General features: G+C 42.3%; 1 protein-coding gene across 1 annotated transcript; it reads right to left on the reverse strand.

The window, feature by feature from the left end:
- Positions 1-9,929: 9,929 nt before the first annotated feature.
- SMIM30 (small integral membrane protein 30) lies at positions 9,930-16,574 on the reverse strand. The gene is made up of 3 exons (XM_075855036.1): positions 16,465-16,574; positions 16,309-16,362; positions 9,930-10,315 (listed from the first exon to the last, which is right to left on the reverse strand). Exon 3 carries the CDS (start codon positions 10,288-10,290, stop codon positions 10,105-10,107), a length of 186 nt encoding a protein of 61 aa, XP_075711151.1. The 5' UTR covers positions 10,291-10,315; positions 16,309-16,362; positions 16,465-16,574; the 3' UTR covers positions 9,930-10,104.
- Positions 16,575-17,419: the final 845 nt, after the last annotated feature.

Below are 17,419 nucleotides of genomic sequence, written 5' to 3' on the forward strand. Positions count from 1 at the left end.
AGACTACAGTCGGGCGGCAGTTCTTAGCTGCTGTGCCCTGCGCCTGATGCCAGAAGCTCACTTAGAAGGCAGGCCGCTGACACTGATCGTTGGTGCCCCCCTCTAGCTACACCCCTGCTTAAAGAGGCTCTGTCACCAGATTTTGCAACCCCTATCTCCTATTGCAGCAGATCGGCGCTGCAATGGAGATAAGAGTAACGTTTTTGTTTTTTTTTAAACGAGCATTTTTGGCGAAGTTATGACCATTTTTATATTTATGTAAATGAGGCTTTCTAAAGTACAACTGGGCGTGTTTAATGTTATGTACAAGTGGGCGTGTATTGTGTTCGGTACATCTGGGCGTTTTTACTTCTTTTACTAGCTGGGCGTTGAGAAGAGAAGTATCATCCACTTCTCTTCAGAACGCCCAGCTTCGGGTAGTGCAAACACACAGCGTGTTCTCGAGAGATCACGCTGTGACGTCACTCACTTCCTGCCCCAGGTCCTGCATCGTGTCGGCCACATCGGCACCAGAGGCTACATTTGATTCTGCAGCAGCATCGGCGTTTGCAGGTAAGTCGATGTAGCTACTTACCTGCAAACGCTGATGCTGCTGCAGAATCAACTGTAGCCTCTGGTGTCGATGTGTCCTCGCTCGTCCGACACGATGCAGGACCTGTGAGTGACGTCACAGCGTGATCTCTCGAGAACACGCTGTGTGTCTGCACTGCCAGAAGCTGGGCGTTCTGAAGAGAAGTGGATGATACTTCTCGTCAGAACGCCCAGCTAATAAAAGAAGTAAACACGCCCAGATGTAACACACATAATACACGCCCAGTTGTACTTTTACTGTAAACACGCCCAGTTGTACTTTAGAAAGCCTCATTTACATAAATATAAAAATGGTCATAACTTGGCCAAAAATGCTCGTTTTAAAAAAAAACAAAACGTTACTCTTATCTCCATTGCAGCGCCGATCTGCTGCAATAGGAGATAGGGGTTGCAAAATCTGGTGACAGAGCCTCTTTAAAACTACACACCTTAAGCTATTCAGGAGTGTAGTGAACATGCTGACCACTATGTTCTCATAAGGGAGGCATGTCCTGAAGAATGCATTTGCCTGTTTATATGACTATGTCTTGCTAACAAAGCAATTGTCCCACATTTGTGTCATTCTGATGCCGTTGTAACAGCATTGTAGTCTGATATATAATAAATTATAGTGGGAAAAATCAACTGTTCTGGAGTGAAAGGCAATATATATTTTTTTTAAAATGGAGGAAAATGTATCCAACTATGTGGCAAGCTCAAGTTTGTTCACAAGATAAAAAAAAACACCTGCAGGGCTATGATGACATACAGTAAACAAATTGAGCTTTGTGTGGCAGGACAGTCATTACAGGTCATCTTACATTTTGAAAAAAAAAAAAACATGCCATTTCAGTGACAACATAGGGTCACATTTTGAAAGCTATACTCCTTATGCTTTTTATCTAGGTGTGTAGTGAGTATTTAGACCCTACAAATATTGAGGCCTTAATATTTAGTGTGCCTTTTCTCCTGTGCTTCAAGATATTCATCTAGGGGTATAATTGGAATTTTTAGTTCTATTTAGTGGTTTTACTGGGATGTCAGGATTGCACATCAGAACTCAGAATTGAAGAATTGCCAGGTTTTTAGGGCCCACTTTTTACTCGTAACATTTTATGCAACACGGGTGCCAGAACATTTAGAAAATTCATTAACCCCTTCCCGCTCCTTGACGTACTATTACGTCATGGCAGCTGTATCGTTCGCGCTCCATGCCGTAATAGTACGTCTCGGGAGTAACGGCCGTTTCGGCCGTCCTCCCGACACATACAGGAGCTGTGACGCTGCTGTCTTGTTCAGCAGCTGTCACAGCTCCTACAGCGGGGACCGATCGCTGTGTCCCCGCTGATTAACCCCTTAAAAGCCGCGTTCTATAGAGATCGCGGCTTTTTAGGGGTTAAGCTGCCATCGCCGGCCTGCTACGCGATAGCGGCCGGCGATGGTGACTATGGCAACCGGACACCAAACAATGGCGTCCGGCTATGCCATAGACGGAAGCCTAGTGGGTCCTGACAACGTCAGGACCCACTATGCTTGCTGTCAGTGAGTAGCTGACAGTTCTAATACACTGCACTACGCATGTAGTGCAGTGTATTAGAATAGCGATCAGGGCCTCCTGCCCTCATGTCCCCTAGTGGGACAAAGTAATAAAGTAAAAAAAAAGTTAAAAAAAAGATGTGTAAAAATAAGAAAATAAAAGATTTAAAAGTAATAAAAGTAAAAATCCCCCTTTTTCCCTTATCAGTCCTTTATTATTAATAAAAATATATAAACAAACAAACTATACATAATTGGTATCGCCGCGTCCGTAACGGCCTGAACTACAAAATTATTTCATTATTTATCCCGCACGGTGAACGCCGTAAAATAAAATAATAATAAACCGAACCACAATCACAATTCTTTGGTCACTTCACCTCCCAAAAAATGGAATAAAAAGAGATCAAAAAGTCGCATGTACCTAAAAATGGTACTGATCGAAACTACAGTTCGTTACGCAAAAAATAAGTCCTCGCACGGCTTTATTGATTGAAAAATAAAAACGTTCTGGCTCTTAGAATAAGGTAACACAAAAAGTGAATGATTGTTTACAAAACATATTTTATTGTGCAAACGCCATAAGACATAAAAAAAAACTATAAACATCTGGTATCGCCGTAATCGTATCTCCCCGCAGAATAAAGTGAATGTGTCATTTATAGCGCTCGGTGAACGCTGTAAAAAAATAGAATAAAAAAACAATAGTAGAATTGCTGTTTATTAGTCACCACGCCACATAAAAATAGAATAAAAACTGATCAAAAAGCCGCATGCACCCCAAGAAAACTACAATGGATTCCTCAAGGGGTCTAGTTTCCAAATTGGGGTCACTTTTGGGGGGTTCCCAATGTTTTGGCACCACAAGACCTCTTCAAACCGGACATGGTGCCTAATAAAAAGGAGGGCTCAAAATCCACTAGGTGCTCCTTTGCTTCTGAGGCCGGTGCTTCAGTCCATTACCGCACTAGGGCCACGTGTGGGATATTTCTCAAAACTGCAGAATCTGGGCAATACGTATTGAGTTGCGTTTCACTGATAAATCCTTTTGTGTTATAAAAAAAATGGTATAAAGAGGATTTTCTGACAAAAAAAAAATGTAAATTTCACCTCTACTTTGCTCTAAATTTTTGTGACACACCTAAAGGGTTCATAAACTTTCTAAATGCTGTTGTGAATACTTTGAGGGGTTTAGTTTCTAAAATGGGGTATTTGATAGGGGTTTCTAATATATGGGCCCCTCAAAGCAACTTCAGAAATGAACTGGAACCTAAAAAAATAAATAAATGAGGCAATACTTCGCTTCTTACATTATACTGATAATAAGCCGTGCCCACCCCGAGATGACCCCAGTTTTGACCGTTTGTATAAACGGAGACCCCTATTAGACCGTTCCAGTGCCCGGTTTTCCCAAGCATACACCCCAGAGAAGTGTATTTCTATTGATGAGTCCCTGGTACATTTTAAAGGGAGGGTTCAATTCCGCGAGTACCTGCCGGGTAAGAGGGCAAGGTATGGCGTGAAGATGTATAAGCTGCGAGAGTGCATCAGGGTATACCTACAGGTTTAGGATATATGAAGGAAAGGCCACCCCCAAACCAGACTGCATCCTGGACTACAATAGGTACATGGGAGGTGTGGACTTGTAAGATCAAGCCCTGAAGCCCTACAGCGCCATGCGGTGTGGTATAAGAAGCTGGCCGGGCACATCATACAGATGGCATTGTACAATGCGTACATGCTACGTCGATGTGCAGGCCAGACGGGAACTTTCCTGGAATTTCAAGAGGTGATTATCAAGAACCTAATCTTTAGGGACCAAGAAGGGGGGGCACCCAGTACTTCTGGAAGCGAGCCCACACACATCGTACCAGGGCGCAACACTTTCCAGGAGAAGTTCCCCAAACTGGCAAGAAGGGAAAAAGTCAAAAGAGGTGCAAAGTCTGCTATAAGAGGGCGATAATGGATGACACAATATATCAATGTGACACGTGTCCCGAATAACCAGAGCTCTGTATGAAAGTGTTTTAAAATTTATCATACATCCCTTGGTTTATAATTTACCCCAATTTTACTTACCCTGATGCACTCCGCACAGCTTATCCCCCCTCGTCTTTCCCCTCTGAGCCCTGCTGCGTGCCTAGGCAGCTGATAATAGCCACATGTAGGGTATTGCCATACCCGGGAGAACCCACATTACAGTTTATGGGGTGTAGGTCTCCGGTCAAAATGCTCACTACACCTCTAGATGAATGCCTTAAGGGTGTAGTTTTTAAAACGGGGTCACTTCTTGCGGGTTTCAACTGTACTGGTACCTCAGGGGCTTCTGCATACATGACTTCGCACTAGAAAATCCCCAGTAGGCCAAATGGTGGTCCTTTCCTTCTGAGCCCTCCCATGGGCCCAAACGGCAGTTTATCACAACAAATGGGGTATTGCGGCACTCAGAACAAATTGCGCAACAGAATGGGGTATTTTGTTTCTTGTGAAAATAAGAAATTTTCAGCCAAAACTACATATTATTTGAAAAAAATAATTTTGTTTTCATTCCCAGCCCAATTCAAATAAGTTCTGTGAAAAAACTATGGGGTCAAAATGGTCACAACACCCATAAATAAATTCCTTGAGGGGTGTAGTTTCCAAAATGGTGTCATTTGTGGTGGGTTTCTATTGCTTTGATACCTCTGGGGCTCTGCAAATGCGACATGGCACCCGAAAACCAATCCAGCAAAATCTGTACTCCAAAGAACACACAGCGCTCCTTTCCTTCTGAGCCCTCCCATGGGCCCAAACGGCAGTTTATCACCACAAATGGGGTATTGCTGCACTCGGGACAAATTGGGCAACAAAATGGAGTATTTTATTTCTTGTGAAAATAAGAATTTTTGAGCTAAAATGACATATTATTGGAAAAAATATATATTTTTTTAATTCCCAGCCCAATTCAAATAAGTTCTGTGAAGAAACTATGGAGTCTAAATGGTCACATTACCCATAAATGAATTCCTTGAGGGGTGTAGTTTCCAAAATGGGGTCACTTCTGGTGGGTTTCCATTGCTTTGATACCTCTGGGGCTCTGCAAATGCGACATGGCACCCGAAAACCAAACCAGCAAAATCTGTACTCCAAAGAACACACAGCGCTCCTTCCCTTCTGAGGCCTCCCATGGGCCCAAACGGCAGTTTATTGCCACACATGGGGTATTGATGCACTCAGGAGAAATTGGGCAACAAAATTGAGTATTTTGTTCCCTGTGAAAATAAGCAATTTTGGTAAAAAATTACATCAAATTGGAAAAAATGAAATTTTTTTAATGTCACAGCCCAATTGAAATAGGTGCTGTGAAAAAACTGTGTGGTCAAAATGATAACAACAACCATAAATGAATTCCTTGAGAGGTGTAGTTTCCAAAATGGGGTCACTTCTGGCGGGTTTCCATTGCTTTGATACCTCTGAGGCTCTGCAAATGCGACATGGCACCCGAAAACCAAACCAGCAAAATCTGTACTCCAAAGAACACACAGCGCTCCTTTCCTTCTGAGCCCTCCCATGGGCCCAAACGGCAGTTTATCACCACAAATGGGGTATTGCCACACTAAGGACAAATTGGGCAACAAAATGGGGTATTTTGTTCCCTGTGAAAATAAGAAATTTTGATCACAAATGACATTTTATTGGAAAAAATGACATTTTTTTCATTTCAGAGCACAATTCAAATACGTGCTGTGAAAAAACTGTGCGGTCAAAATGGTAACAACCCTAAATGAATTCCTTGAGGGGTGTATTTTCCAAAATGGGGTCACTATTGGGGGATTCCTACTGTTTTGGCACCTCAACACCTCTTCAAACCTGGCATGCTGCCTAAAATATATTCTAATAAAAAAGAGGACTCAAAATGAACTAGGTGCTTCTTTGCTTCTAGGGCTTGTGTTTTAGTCCACGAGCGCAGTAGGGCCACATGTGGGACATTTCTAAAAACTGCAGAATCTGGACAATACATATTTAGTTGTGTTTCTCTGGTAAAACCTTCTGTGTTACAGAAAAAAAAATGAATAAAATTGAAATTCAGCAAGAAAAATGAAATTTGCAAATTTCACCTCCACTTTGCTTTAATTCCTGTGAAATGCCTGAAGGGTTAAAAAACTTTCTAACTGCTGTTTTGAATACTTTGAGGGGTCTAGTTTTTAAAATGGGGTGTTTTATCAGGGTGTCTAATACATAGGCCCCACAAAGCCACTTCAGAACTCAAGAGGTACCTTAAAAAAAAGGCTTTTGAAATTTTCTTAAAAATATGAGAAATTGCTGTTTATGTTCTAAGCCTTGTAACGTCCAAGAAAAATAAAAGAATGTTCAAAAAACGATGCCAATCTAAAGTAGACATATGGGAAATGTGAACTAGTAACTATTTTGGGTGGTATAACCGTCTGTTTTACAAGCAGATGCATTTAAATTCTGAAAAATTCAATTTTTTCAAAATTTTCTCTACATTTTGCAATTTTTCACCAATAAACACTGAATATATCGACCAAATTTTACCACGAACATGAAGCCCAATGTGTCACGAGAAAACAATCTCAGAATCGCTTGGGTAGGTTTAAGCATTCCGACGTTATTACCACATAAAGTGAAATATGTCAGATTTGAAAAATGGGCTCTGAGCCTTAAGGCCAAAACTAGGCTGCGTCCTTAAGGGGTTAAATGCCTCCTTGAGTAAAATTGAAACTTTCAAGTATTCATCTAAGGGTATAATGGGAATTTTTAGTTTTATTTGGTAGTTGTTTTTTTTAAATGCCAATTTGGACAAAATGGGAAATAAAATAAATTTTAGAAAGTAAATACCCAGGCGATAGGAGAAGGCAGGAAGAAAAGGGACTTAATAAAAATCAACAGAGATGTGGTATGTCCGAAAGCACTCTCCAATGCAGGACCCGGTTTAGAGGAGCAGGTCTCACAGTAGTGAGTGGTGTCTTTCCTAATGCCTCTCATCGAGCACACTCGACACCTTCTTTGGGGCCTCCTTTTCTTTTCAGTGGGGAAAGTACGCCAGGGAAATGCTGGCCATGAACAATTCTGGAGCCCACTATTCCAGAAGCACTGCTGCTTCCACTGCCGCCCTCCCCTTCCTGGCCTCCAAAAATCAAAGTTTTATTTAAAAAAATCTTGAAAATCAAGAAAAGTCCCCCTATGGCCTGCACTTTTATACAGAACAAACAAATTATATAGTTCCACTTGTGTCAGGTATATGGCCAATTTTTTATCCCAGGTTCTTGATTTTCTGAGGGCAGTGTAGGGCTGCAGAACCTGGTCCGAAAGATCCACCCCTCCCATGAACTGATTGTAGTCCTGAATACACACAGGCTTGATGGTCTGCTCGGTGGTTCCTCGCACTGGGACTGGGCTGGATCGGTCTGCATGGAGTGGTCAATACAAGGACATCATGCTTGTTCTTGTATTTGACCAGCAGCAAATTGTCGCTGCAAACAGCCATGCTTTCCCCTCGGCGCACGGTATGATCTACAAAGTCCTTGGGGAGACCCTTTTGGTTTCTGATAGTTGTGCCGCATGCTGCAGTTCCTCTAGCAGCAAGGCACTTCAAAAGGGGGACACTATTATAAATGTTGTCAATATATATAGATGGAATCCCTGGTCCAGTAAGGTGTGCAGCAAATCCCATACTATCTTCCCACTTATTCCTAGGACAGGGGGACAGTCTGGGGGCTCTATTGCAGAATCTTTTCCCTCATAGATTCTGAATTTAAAAGTGTATCCAGACACGCTTTCACACACTTTATACAGCTTCACGCCATACCTAGACCTTTTGTTGGGCAGGTACTGGCGGAAGTGTAGCCTGCTCTTGAAATGCACCAAGGATTCGTCCACTGCAATGCATTTCTGTGGGGTGTAAATCCCTCTAAATTTGGAATTGTAGTGGTTCACTACAGATCTAATTTTAAACAGTCTGTCAAAACTGGGGTCATTTGTGGGTGGGCATTCCTCATTGTTGTTGTAATGCAGGAACCGTAGCAGGATCTCGAAACGAGCCCTAGGCATGGTGAGGCGGTATAGTGGGCAATTGTGTAGCATATCAGTGCTCCAATAGGAGAGAATAGTGTGCTTTTTTGTAATGCCCATGTTAAGTAGTAGGCCCCAAAATGTCTGTATTTCATTTGTGTTGGGGCCTGGCATAATAACTGTTGGGATTGCGAGCAATAAATTGTGCCGCATAAATATTTTGTCTGCTGTACCATAAGACAAATGAATTCATCAGAGAAAAATATATAAAAAAAAAAAATCTGTCTCTCTAAATCCAGTAGTGTCTACGTTGGTGCCTGGGGTGGCAGTAAATTCAGGCAACAGGGGCATATAATTATCAGGAGCAATCCACACAGGGGCATCTGAATTTGGTTGTGCTTGCGCACTAGCCCTAGAACGTCTACGGGGGGTGGGGTGGTTCATCACTAGATGTGTCACTTGAGGATGACATCAAAAATGTCACCTCATCGCCACTGTCAGACTCTGCACATAATAAGGCGTACGACTCTTCAGCAGTGAACACCCACTTTGTCATTGTAACTAATAATATCGTTTTTAACTCCCTGAACCTCTAACCCTAATTAGCCCTACCTACTACCCTAACACTAAATTATTTTTAACTAGCCCTGACCCTACCTAATCTTACACCACATACATTCTAACAAGCTAGTCTGAAACTATCCCCAACTAATTTACTATCCCTGCCGGTTTGTTTTTTTTACAAGAACAAAAAAACACAGAAAAACCCACAAAGGGGTTTCACACGCAGTCTGGCTGACTGATTCAGTGATGTCAGTCACTAGGCAACAGAGGATACTGGCGTGCTGATGGGGCACACTGGGGTGCTGATGGGGCACAGGAGATGACTGACTAGCACAGGGGGTATATTTCTTTCACAAACGAATTTAGAATCCGTCTCTGATCTCGTCTCAAAACCATCAGAGATCAGAGCCGGAGACTATGGTAAACAAGTCCTGCCTACGTCACTCCACTGTGATTGGTCTCTCTGCACTGACAGACCAATCACAGCGATTGCCGACTTGGGACCACTGTGATTGGTCCCGTCGGCTAGCTCTGTTGCTAAGCTGTCTCGGACAGCAGTTTGCAGTGAACTGTCACCTCTTCCCGCGGAGCTGCGATAGTTTAACTGAATCACGTACATGCACTTGGGAATGCGCTAACCAGCCACATTCACTGACGTGCATGTACGTGAAAATGCGGGAAGGGGTTAATAGATAGGACTTTTCATCACCCTCCTCACCATTATACTCAGATTATTTTTGAGAGGGCCAACACTTTGTTTTCAGTTTATTATTTATGTATTTGAGAATTTTTTGGGGTTATTTCTACTTTCTTTGGCAACAAGTCTCCGTTTCAATCTTTGATCCCTTTGTCTTTTACTCAACTTATTTTTTCTATAATTATTTAATGCCTTGTCACTACCGTCTAGCTTTAGTAGTATGAACACTTTCTTTTTATCATTTATTGCCCCCTTACTGTTTTACGTTTCACCATGCAGGATAAATTACGCGGTAATTTTAAAGCAGGGCGCTCCCGACCCCATCTGCAACTGCAGCCGACACATACCGGGAGGCTCGGGGAGCCACTGTGCAGGGAAAAACAGTGAAGGGGACGCAGCCATAAATAAGGGCTGTGGGCCCCTTTATTCTCAGGATTGGTGGGGGTCTTAGAGGTCAGACCCCATTAATTATAAAGTGATGGCATATGCTAGCAATATGTCATCACTTCATAAGATTAAATAACCCTTTAATAATGAGAAATTACAGATACACCATGAAATGTTTTATTGTGTAGTGCATTTAATATTTATATTAAAAAGGCATAATATCACTTTATTTGCAGTGGTATTTCATTTACAAATGATAAAAAAAAAAAAAAATGAAATATAGACATCCTCCAAAACAATTATTGTATTACTCAAAATACAATACTCAATACAAATTCTTAACGCGGTCCATCTCTTTTTCTGGCATAGTACCCCAAACAGGCACAAAATCCAACGCCAACAATAACTGCTCCGAGCAGCATTGCTATTGCATCCCCTTCATCCATTGCTTCCGCACCAGGGAGCAGAAAAATGAGTGATATAAACACAGATAGAAGCTTCCAGGCTGGTCCGGAGAAAGCCATTTTGCCCTGAATAAGAATATGGTTTCTATATAGAATATAAAAAATAGAAAATAAGGTTATTTACCATGCTTAATAATAATAACAATGACAAATACACATGGTTATAATTTATCACCTAGGTAAATAAAGGCTTAGAATAAATATAAAATTTCTTACTAAGGGCCTGTTCACATCAGCTTTCTTTTCAGCCGAGGGGTTCCGTCTGAGATTCCCGTCGGGTTAAGCACTCAGCCGAAAGTCAAACGGAAACCTCAGCTTCCGTTTCTCTCACAATTGAACTTAATGGTGACGCAAACCTAGCTAATGGTTTCGATCTGTCACCGTTGTTACAGGGTTCCATCATTTAGTTTCTTAATAGACAACTGGGCGTTTTTTAACTTTTTACCAACTGGGCGTTGTAAAGAGGAGTGTATGACGCTGACCAATCAGTGACCAATCAGCGTCATACACTTCTCCCCATTCATGATTAGCTGTGCTGTCACATACTCCCACAGTAACTTTACCAAAGTGTCATGAGAGTGAATAGACATCGCCTCCAGCCAGGAAGCGATGTCTATTCACATTCCCGAAACTTCTGTAAAGTTTCTGTGGGACTCAACTCACAGCACAGCGTGATCTCGCTGTGAATGACAGCACTGCGTCAAAAGACGGCGCGTAAAATTACGCCGCGTCAAAGAAGTGCAGGACACTTCTTGGGACGTATTTGGAGCAGTTTTTCATTGACTCCAACAGGCTCTTTATTGTCTGCAGAGCAAAAGACAAAATTCTCAGAAAATTTACGACTGTCTTTACCAAATGACTGACTGGTAAGTGAAAAAGCCTTGTTTTACACATAATTTTATGTAGATTTTTTTATAACCCAAGGTGAGATTGAATTCAAAAGGGGAATACAAGTTTTTCCTTGATACTTCTCTTAGCTTTGTTTTTTTTTTAAATGTACTTGTTAAAGATTTATTTACCAAGGAGGAAACTAATGTAGTGCAAAGTGTGTACAATTGTACTCCCAGCACATGCGCTCTCTGTTCCTCTGTCTGCTTTTAGAACTAGCCTTGTAAAATTGACTTCTGTGTGGCTGAAAGTAAAGCTAGGAGCGCTTCTGTGGGGAAACAATTCAGTGATTTTATTGTTGTTTTACTGCAGTGTATCCAGATGTGTAGCATAGGTGAATATATGAATTCTCAAAGGTGCTGTATTTCTTCAGATAGACAAAAGAATTGTTTTGTTATTGCCTTTCCTCAGAACTTTTCTATTTTTACGTCATCGTGGCTGTATGTTTTTAGCAGGACAAGCTGTAGTTTTACTAGACGCCATTTATCGATACACATAAGTAAAAGGTATGTTCACACGCAAACGTCTGAAAATACGGAGCTGTTTTCAGGGGAAAACAGCTTCTAATTTTCAGATGCTTTTTAAGCTACTCGCGATTTTCGCTGCATTTTTTTACGGACGTTTTTCAACAGAGTCTATGAAAAACAGCTCCAAAAACGTCTCAAGAAGTGACCTGCACTTCTTTTTAACGGCCGTTTTTCAAAACCGCCGCGTAAAAAAAACAGCCCGTCTGAACAGAACGCCGTTTTTCCTATTGCAATCCATGGGCAGATGTTTGGAGGCGTTCTGCTTCCGATTTTTCGGCCGTTTGTCGGCAATTTATGGCCCGAAAAACGGACGAAAATAGCCCGTGTGGGCATAGCCTTAGCGTTTATTCAATAACTTTAATTATAGGGAACAGGCAGCGCCGCCATCAGGGCAGTACAGTTGGTACTGCAGTCAGGGGTACTTTCAGCCACAATGCTGAAAAAAAGGGGCCAGCCCGCTTCTTAGTAACTTTAAACATTTGGATCAGGACCCCAGCGTTAGTTACTTGGAGAAAGGAAAGGATCCTTCAATGTAGTATGGCCCATTCCTTCCTTAAAAGTAACTAACGCTGGGACCCTGAGAGGACTTAGGGGAAGTTGCTACATGAGCAACATGAAAGCAGAAGCTCCATGTGGAGAGAGCCCGCCCACCAAACAGGTCCTTCTCTACACAGCCGACTGGATCCTGCAAGACTGGCAAGTGTCCCATCCTCCTTTACATACCTCCTGACCGCACTTGCAGAAAATAAAGTGTTTTTTTTTTCGTTTATCTAGCACTTTTTTGGCGCAGTATTTACGAGATTAAAAAAATTGCGCCAAAACCGCGTAATTTGTGCTGCAATTACAAAAATTGCATAAAAAACCCCTTCACAAAACATGAAAAATCAGTGCTTTTATGCTATATTCTTCAAATTTTGGGATTTAAGTGCCCTGTGTGAATAGACCCTGAGACCGCTTCAAACGTGGTGGATTTGTTTCCTATTTCGGTGTGGATTGCGCACTGAAAATCCACTACAAATTACAATACAACTCATGTGAATGGGGTTTTCAAAACTCCATGCACGTGCAGCAGAAAAATATCTGCATGGGATTTCGGGCATTCTGCTGATTGTTAAATCATAAATTATATAGCGTACAAACGTGAGCGCCACACTTTCCGTTGCCTACCCCTGGTAATGGACAGAGGGGCAATGTCTTTGGCTGTATGGGGCACAGAAATTCCTGATGGTGGCCCTGGGAACAGGGCTTGTGTATGACAAATTTCATAGATCTACTTTTTTCTTTACAGGGGTAATACAGTTTTAGGCCTCATGCACACGACCGTGCCTGTAATCACAGCCCGCGATCGCGGCCAGGGTCGGCCACCAACAACCACAGGCCGCAATTTTTAGCCGTGCTCCCATACAAAGTATGAGAGCACAGCCCGCAAAATCCGAAAAGTAGGACATGCTCCATATATCCTGGCACGGTTCTACGGCACGGACACCTTTACGTAGCGCTACGGAAAGGTGTCCACGGCCAATAGAACCGTGCGGGTCCGTAATTGTGGACCGTATTGCTGTCCGCAACTACAGAGTTTTTCCACGGTCGTGTGCATGGGGCCTTAGCAAGTAAATATACTTTCTGAATTAATGCCTCACAGTTTTCAAGATCTCTGCTTGCTGTTATTCAAATGGAAACGTTACTTGTTTTCTTTCTAGCGGATACATAGATCTCGGTCATGTGATGATCACACAGATGCTCGGCAGAGATCTCAAAATTCGGAGGAATTTATGAAGAAAGTATATTGGGAAATTGTATAACTTTTCACTATACACTGAATAACAATAATACGTTGAATCTGTAATACTCCACTTAACCCCTTGGCGACATGTCACGTACATGTGCGTGACAGCCGCCAAGGGAGATTATCGAGCGGGCTTACAGGCTAAGTGCGGTCCATACTGAGCAGGTGTCGTTTGTATGTTACAGCCGACACCTCACTGCAATGGGCAGAATCAGCAGTATATTGCGCAAACGATCCAACGATCGCTGGTTCAAGTCCTCTAGGGTGACTAGTAAAAAATAAAAAAAAAGTAGAACACAGTTAAATACAGGTTTTCCTTAGGCCTTATTCACACGAGCGTGTCCGATTTGCGTCCACAAAAAAAACGTGCCATTTCCATGCATATGACTTTTCCATCCATTTTTCTCTTTCGTGTTTCTCCTCTGCAGGAACTTCCTTGTTTTACTTGTTTAACAACTGATGCGTGAAACACGGACAGCACACGGATGTCGTCCGTGTGTTGACCATTGTTTTCAAGCATCCATTGACTTCAATGAGCGAGGTGGTCCGCAAAAACAGACGAGAATAGAACATGCGGTGAATTTCATGCAACGGACACGCGCCCAATGAAAAAAAACACACGTGTGACTATCCCCACTGAATTGCATTGGTCAGTGTGCTGTCAGTTAAATGGACAGCACACGGACATAAAATATGCTCATGTGAATAAGGCCTTAAAGAGGCTCTGTCACCGGATTTTGCAACCCCTATCTGCTATTGCAGCAGATAGGCGCTGCAATGTAGATTACAGTAACGTTTTTATTTTTTAAAAACGAGCATTTTTGGCCAAGTTATGACCATTTTTGTATTTATGCAAAAGAGGCTTGCAAAAGTACAACTGGGCGTGTTTAAAGTAAAAGTCCAACTGACCGTGTATTATGTGCGTACATTGGGGCGTTTTTACTACTTTTACTAGCTGGGCGTTGTGTATAGAAGTATCATCCACTTCTCTTCAGAACGCCCAGCTTCTGGCAGTGCAGACACACAGCGTGTTCTCGAGAGATCACGCTGTGTCGTCACGCACAGGTCCTGCATCGTGTCGGACGAGCGAGGACACATCGGCACCAGAGGCTACAGTTGATTCTGCAGCAGCATCAGCGTTTGCAGGTAAGTCAATGTAGCTACTTACCTGCAAACGCTGATGCTGCTGCAGAATCAACTGAAGCCTCTGTTGCCGGTGTCCTCGCTCGTCTGACACGATGCAGGACCTGTGAGTGACGACACAGCGTGATCTCTCGAGAACACGCTGTGTGTCTGCACTGCCAGAAGCTGGGCGTTCTGAAGAGAAGTGGATGATACTTCTATACACAACGCCCAGCTAGTAAAAGTATTAAAAACGCCCCGATGTACGCACATAATACACGGTCAGTTGGACTTTTACTTTTAAACACACCCACTTGGACTTTTGCAAGCCTCATTTGCATAAATACAAAAATGGTCATAACTTGGCCAAAAATGCTTGTTTTTTAAAAATAAAAACGTTACTGTAATCTACATTGCAGCGCCTATCTGCTGCAATAGCAGATAGGGGTTGCAAAATCTGGTGACAGAGCCTCTTTAATGTACAAAAAAATTTTTAAAGTTCAAGAAACCCTTCTTTCCCTAAAATTATGTAAAAAAAAATAACAATTAACATAACTGGCATTGCTGCCTCCATAAAAGTCCAAACTATTCTAATATATCCTTATTTAACGTGCACGGTGAACGCTATAAAAAAAATAAAAACACCAGGATTGCTGTTTTTTGGCCACCTTAACTCCCCAAATAAATGAAATAAAAAAGGTGATCAAAAAGCTTCATGTACCCCAAAATGGTACCTAGAAAAGCTACAGCTTGGCCTGCAAAAAAAACAAGCTCTCGTGTCGCTCAATCACTGGGAAAACCAGGCCATGCTCACAAAGGGTGGATACACCGCGTAAAAGCAGCCAACCTCCTGGGATGACGCTGCAGCCCATGTGACCATTGCAGCCTGTGATTGGCTGCAGCAGTCAAATGGGACGAAACGTCATCCCAGGAGGTTGGCCTGGACGGAGAACAGAAGAAAACGTTACTAGGACAATGGCCGGGCTGTTGGTATAAACTTTTTTATTCATTTTACACCAAAAAGTGTTTTTTTCTGAATTGCATTTTCTACAGCGGAATTTTCCTCCGCTAAAATTGCAACATTTGATATTTGTTGCGGGCTTTACCTCCCCACTGAATTCAATGGGAAAGACCTGCAACAGAAAAGCATGAATATCCGTTGCGGAAAATCCACGATGTTCACACAATATGTGAACATGCCCTTAGAATGTGGCCACTCAAAACTATTATTATTTTTTTTAACAGTTTTTTTTTTTATTTTTTAAAGTAGTACAACAATTATATAAATTTGTTATCGCCGTAATTGTATTGACCTGTAGCATAAAGTAAATATGTCGTTTTAACCGCACGGTGAATGCCGTAAAAAACAAAAAAATTGGCGAATTCTATGCTTTTTGCCCATTTCACCCGACAAAGGATTTTTTTTTTAATGTTACCCAGTACATTATACGGTACATTAAATATTGCCATTAAAAACGACAACTTGTCCCGCAAACAACTACCCTCATACGGCTATGTCGATAAAAATGAAAGTTATGGCTTTTGGAAGGTGGGGAGAAAAGAAAACAAAAAAACAATAATTGGCTGCGTCTCCAAAGGGTTGAAGTATGGTGATGAGACATAATAATATATGTACAGCATCAGATCTAATACTAGCAGCAGCACAATACAGTTCTATAACAACAGGATAAAACTGCCGCCCTCTAGAACAGATGACAGCTCCTAATATAATAACTGAGCAGGGAGAAGACCCACCTGTTAGAGAACTGAGCAGCAGCCCCCTCCCATGTGCTCACAGGAAGCCAGCAGCTACAATTCAGAGAAGAAGCTTTGTTACAACAGTTGTGAACGACCCTTTACAGGCACAAATCTTATCGCCTGTATTCCCAATATCACATCATGTAAGATTACCTGGAGACAATGCACCTCGAGAAACTTGTGTGGCAGCACAAACACCGAGCGCCACAGTTTCTTTCCTCATCAAATTCAGGAAGAGACTGCAGAAGGAAGTGGTTTGTACTACAAATCCCATGATGCTTTGCATCTAGCCAGCACGGAATACGGCAGTGTTGCAGCAAGCGGAGAGTTCCACTGTGTCTGATGATTCATTGTTATGTATAATAAATCTAGCACGAACATGGCGGCCCTGTAAATAGACCAAGTACTGTTCTGGCAATACAAGCGGAGATGTGTGGGGTCGTGAGAACAGCACCGTCTGCAATCCGTACACAGCTCTACATGCTTTCTCTCCTTTCTTATTTTCTGATGTGTTTGTGTGCAGCAGACCTTGGATGTCGGTCGGGTTCAACTGTACATCATATCAAATGAGCAAAGCCTTCATGTATCTGCTGAAATAAACATAGCACCTGTGTATATGGTGGTATTGAGGAGATTTGTACAGGGAAAAAGCTGTGCTTTCCATCCGAAACTAGAATGCGATGTTAATAATAGGGCAGATTACTACTTCTAAGGACTCATTCACATGAATCGGGTCCGCGTGTGTTGCGTTATGCATCAGTGTGCTTTGCGAGGGGCATGCATTATTCACGCACTCGCAAAGCACAATTTTTTTTATTTTCAACTGAATTGATTGGCATTTCACGCACCCGTTGACTTCAATGGGCGCGTAGGTGTGTGATAATGCACCAATATAGGACATGCAGTGAGTTTTACGCAGCGGACTCGCGTGAAAAATCACGCATGTATGAATGGCCCTATTGGAATCAATGGGTCCGTGTGATGTGCGTTGTTTCAAAGCACAGCACATGGACGTAGTTCATGCTCGTGTGAATGGGGCCTAAGGCCTCATGCACATGAATGTATTTTTTTCCTCCCGTAAATACTGGCGTAATTACGGGTCCTTGGT

This window comes from Rhinoderma darwinii, chromosome 3 (genome assembly GCF_050947455.1).
Source record: "Rhinoderma darwinii isolate aRhiDar2 chromosome 3, aRhiDar2.hap1, whole genome shotgun sequence".
NCBI classification, from domain to species: domain Eukaryota; kingdom Metazoa; phylum Chordata; class Amphibia; order Anura; family Rhinodermatidae; genus Rhinoderma; species Rhinoderma darwinii.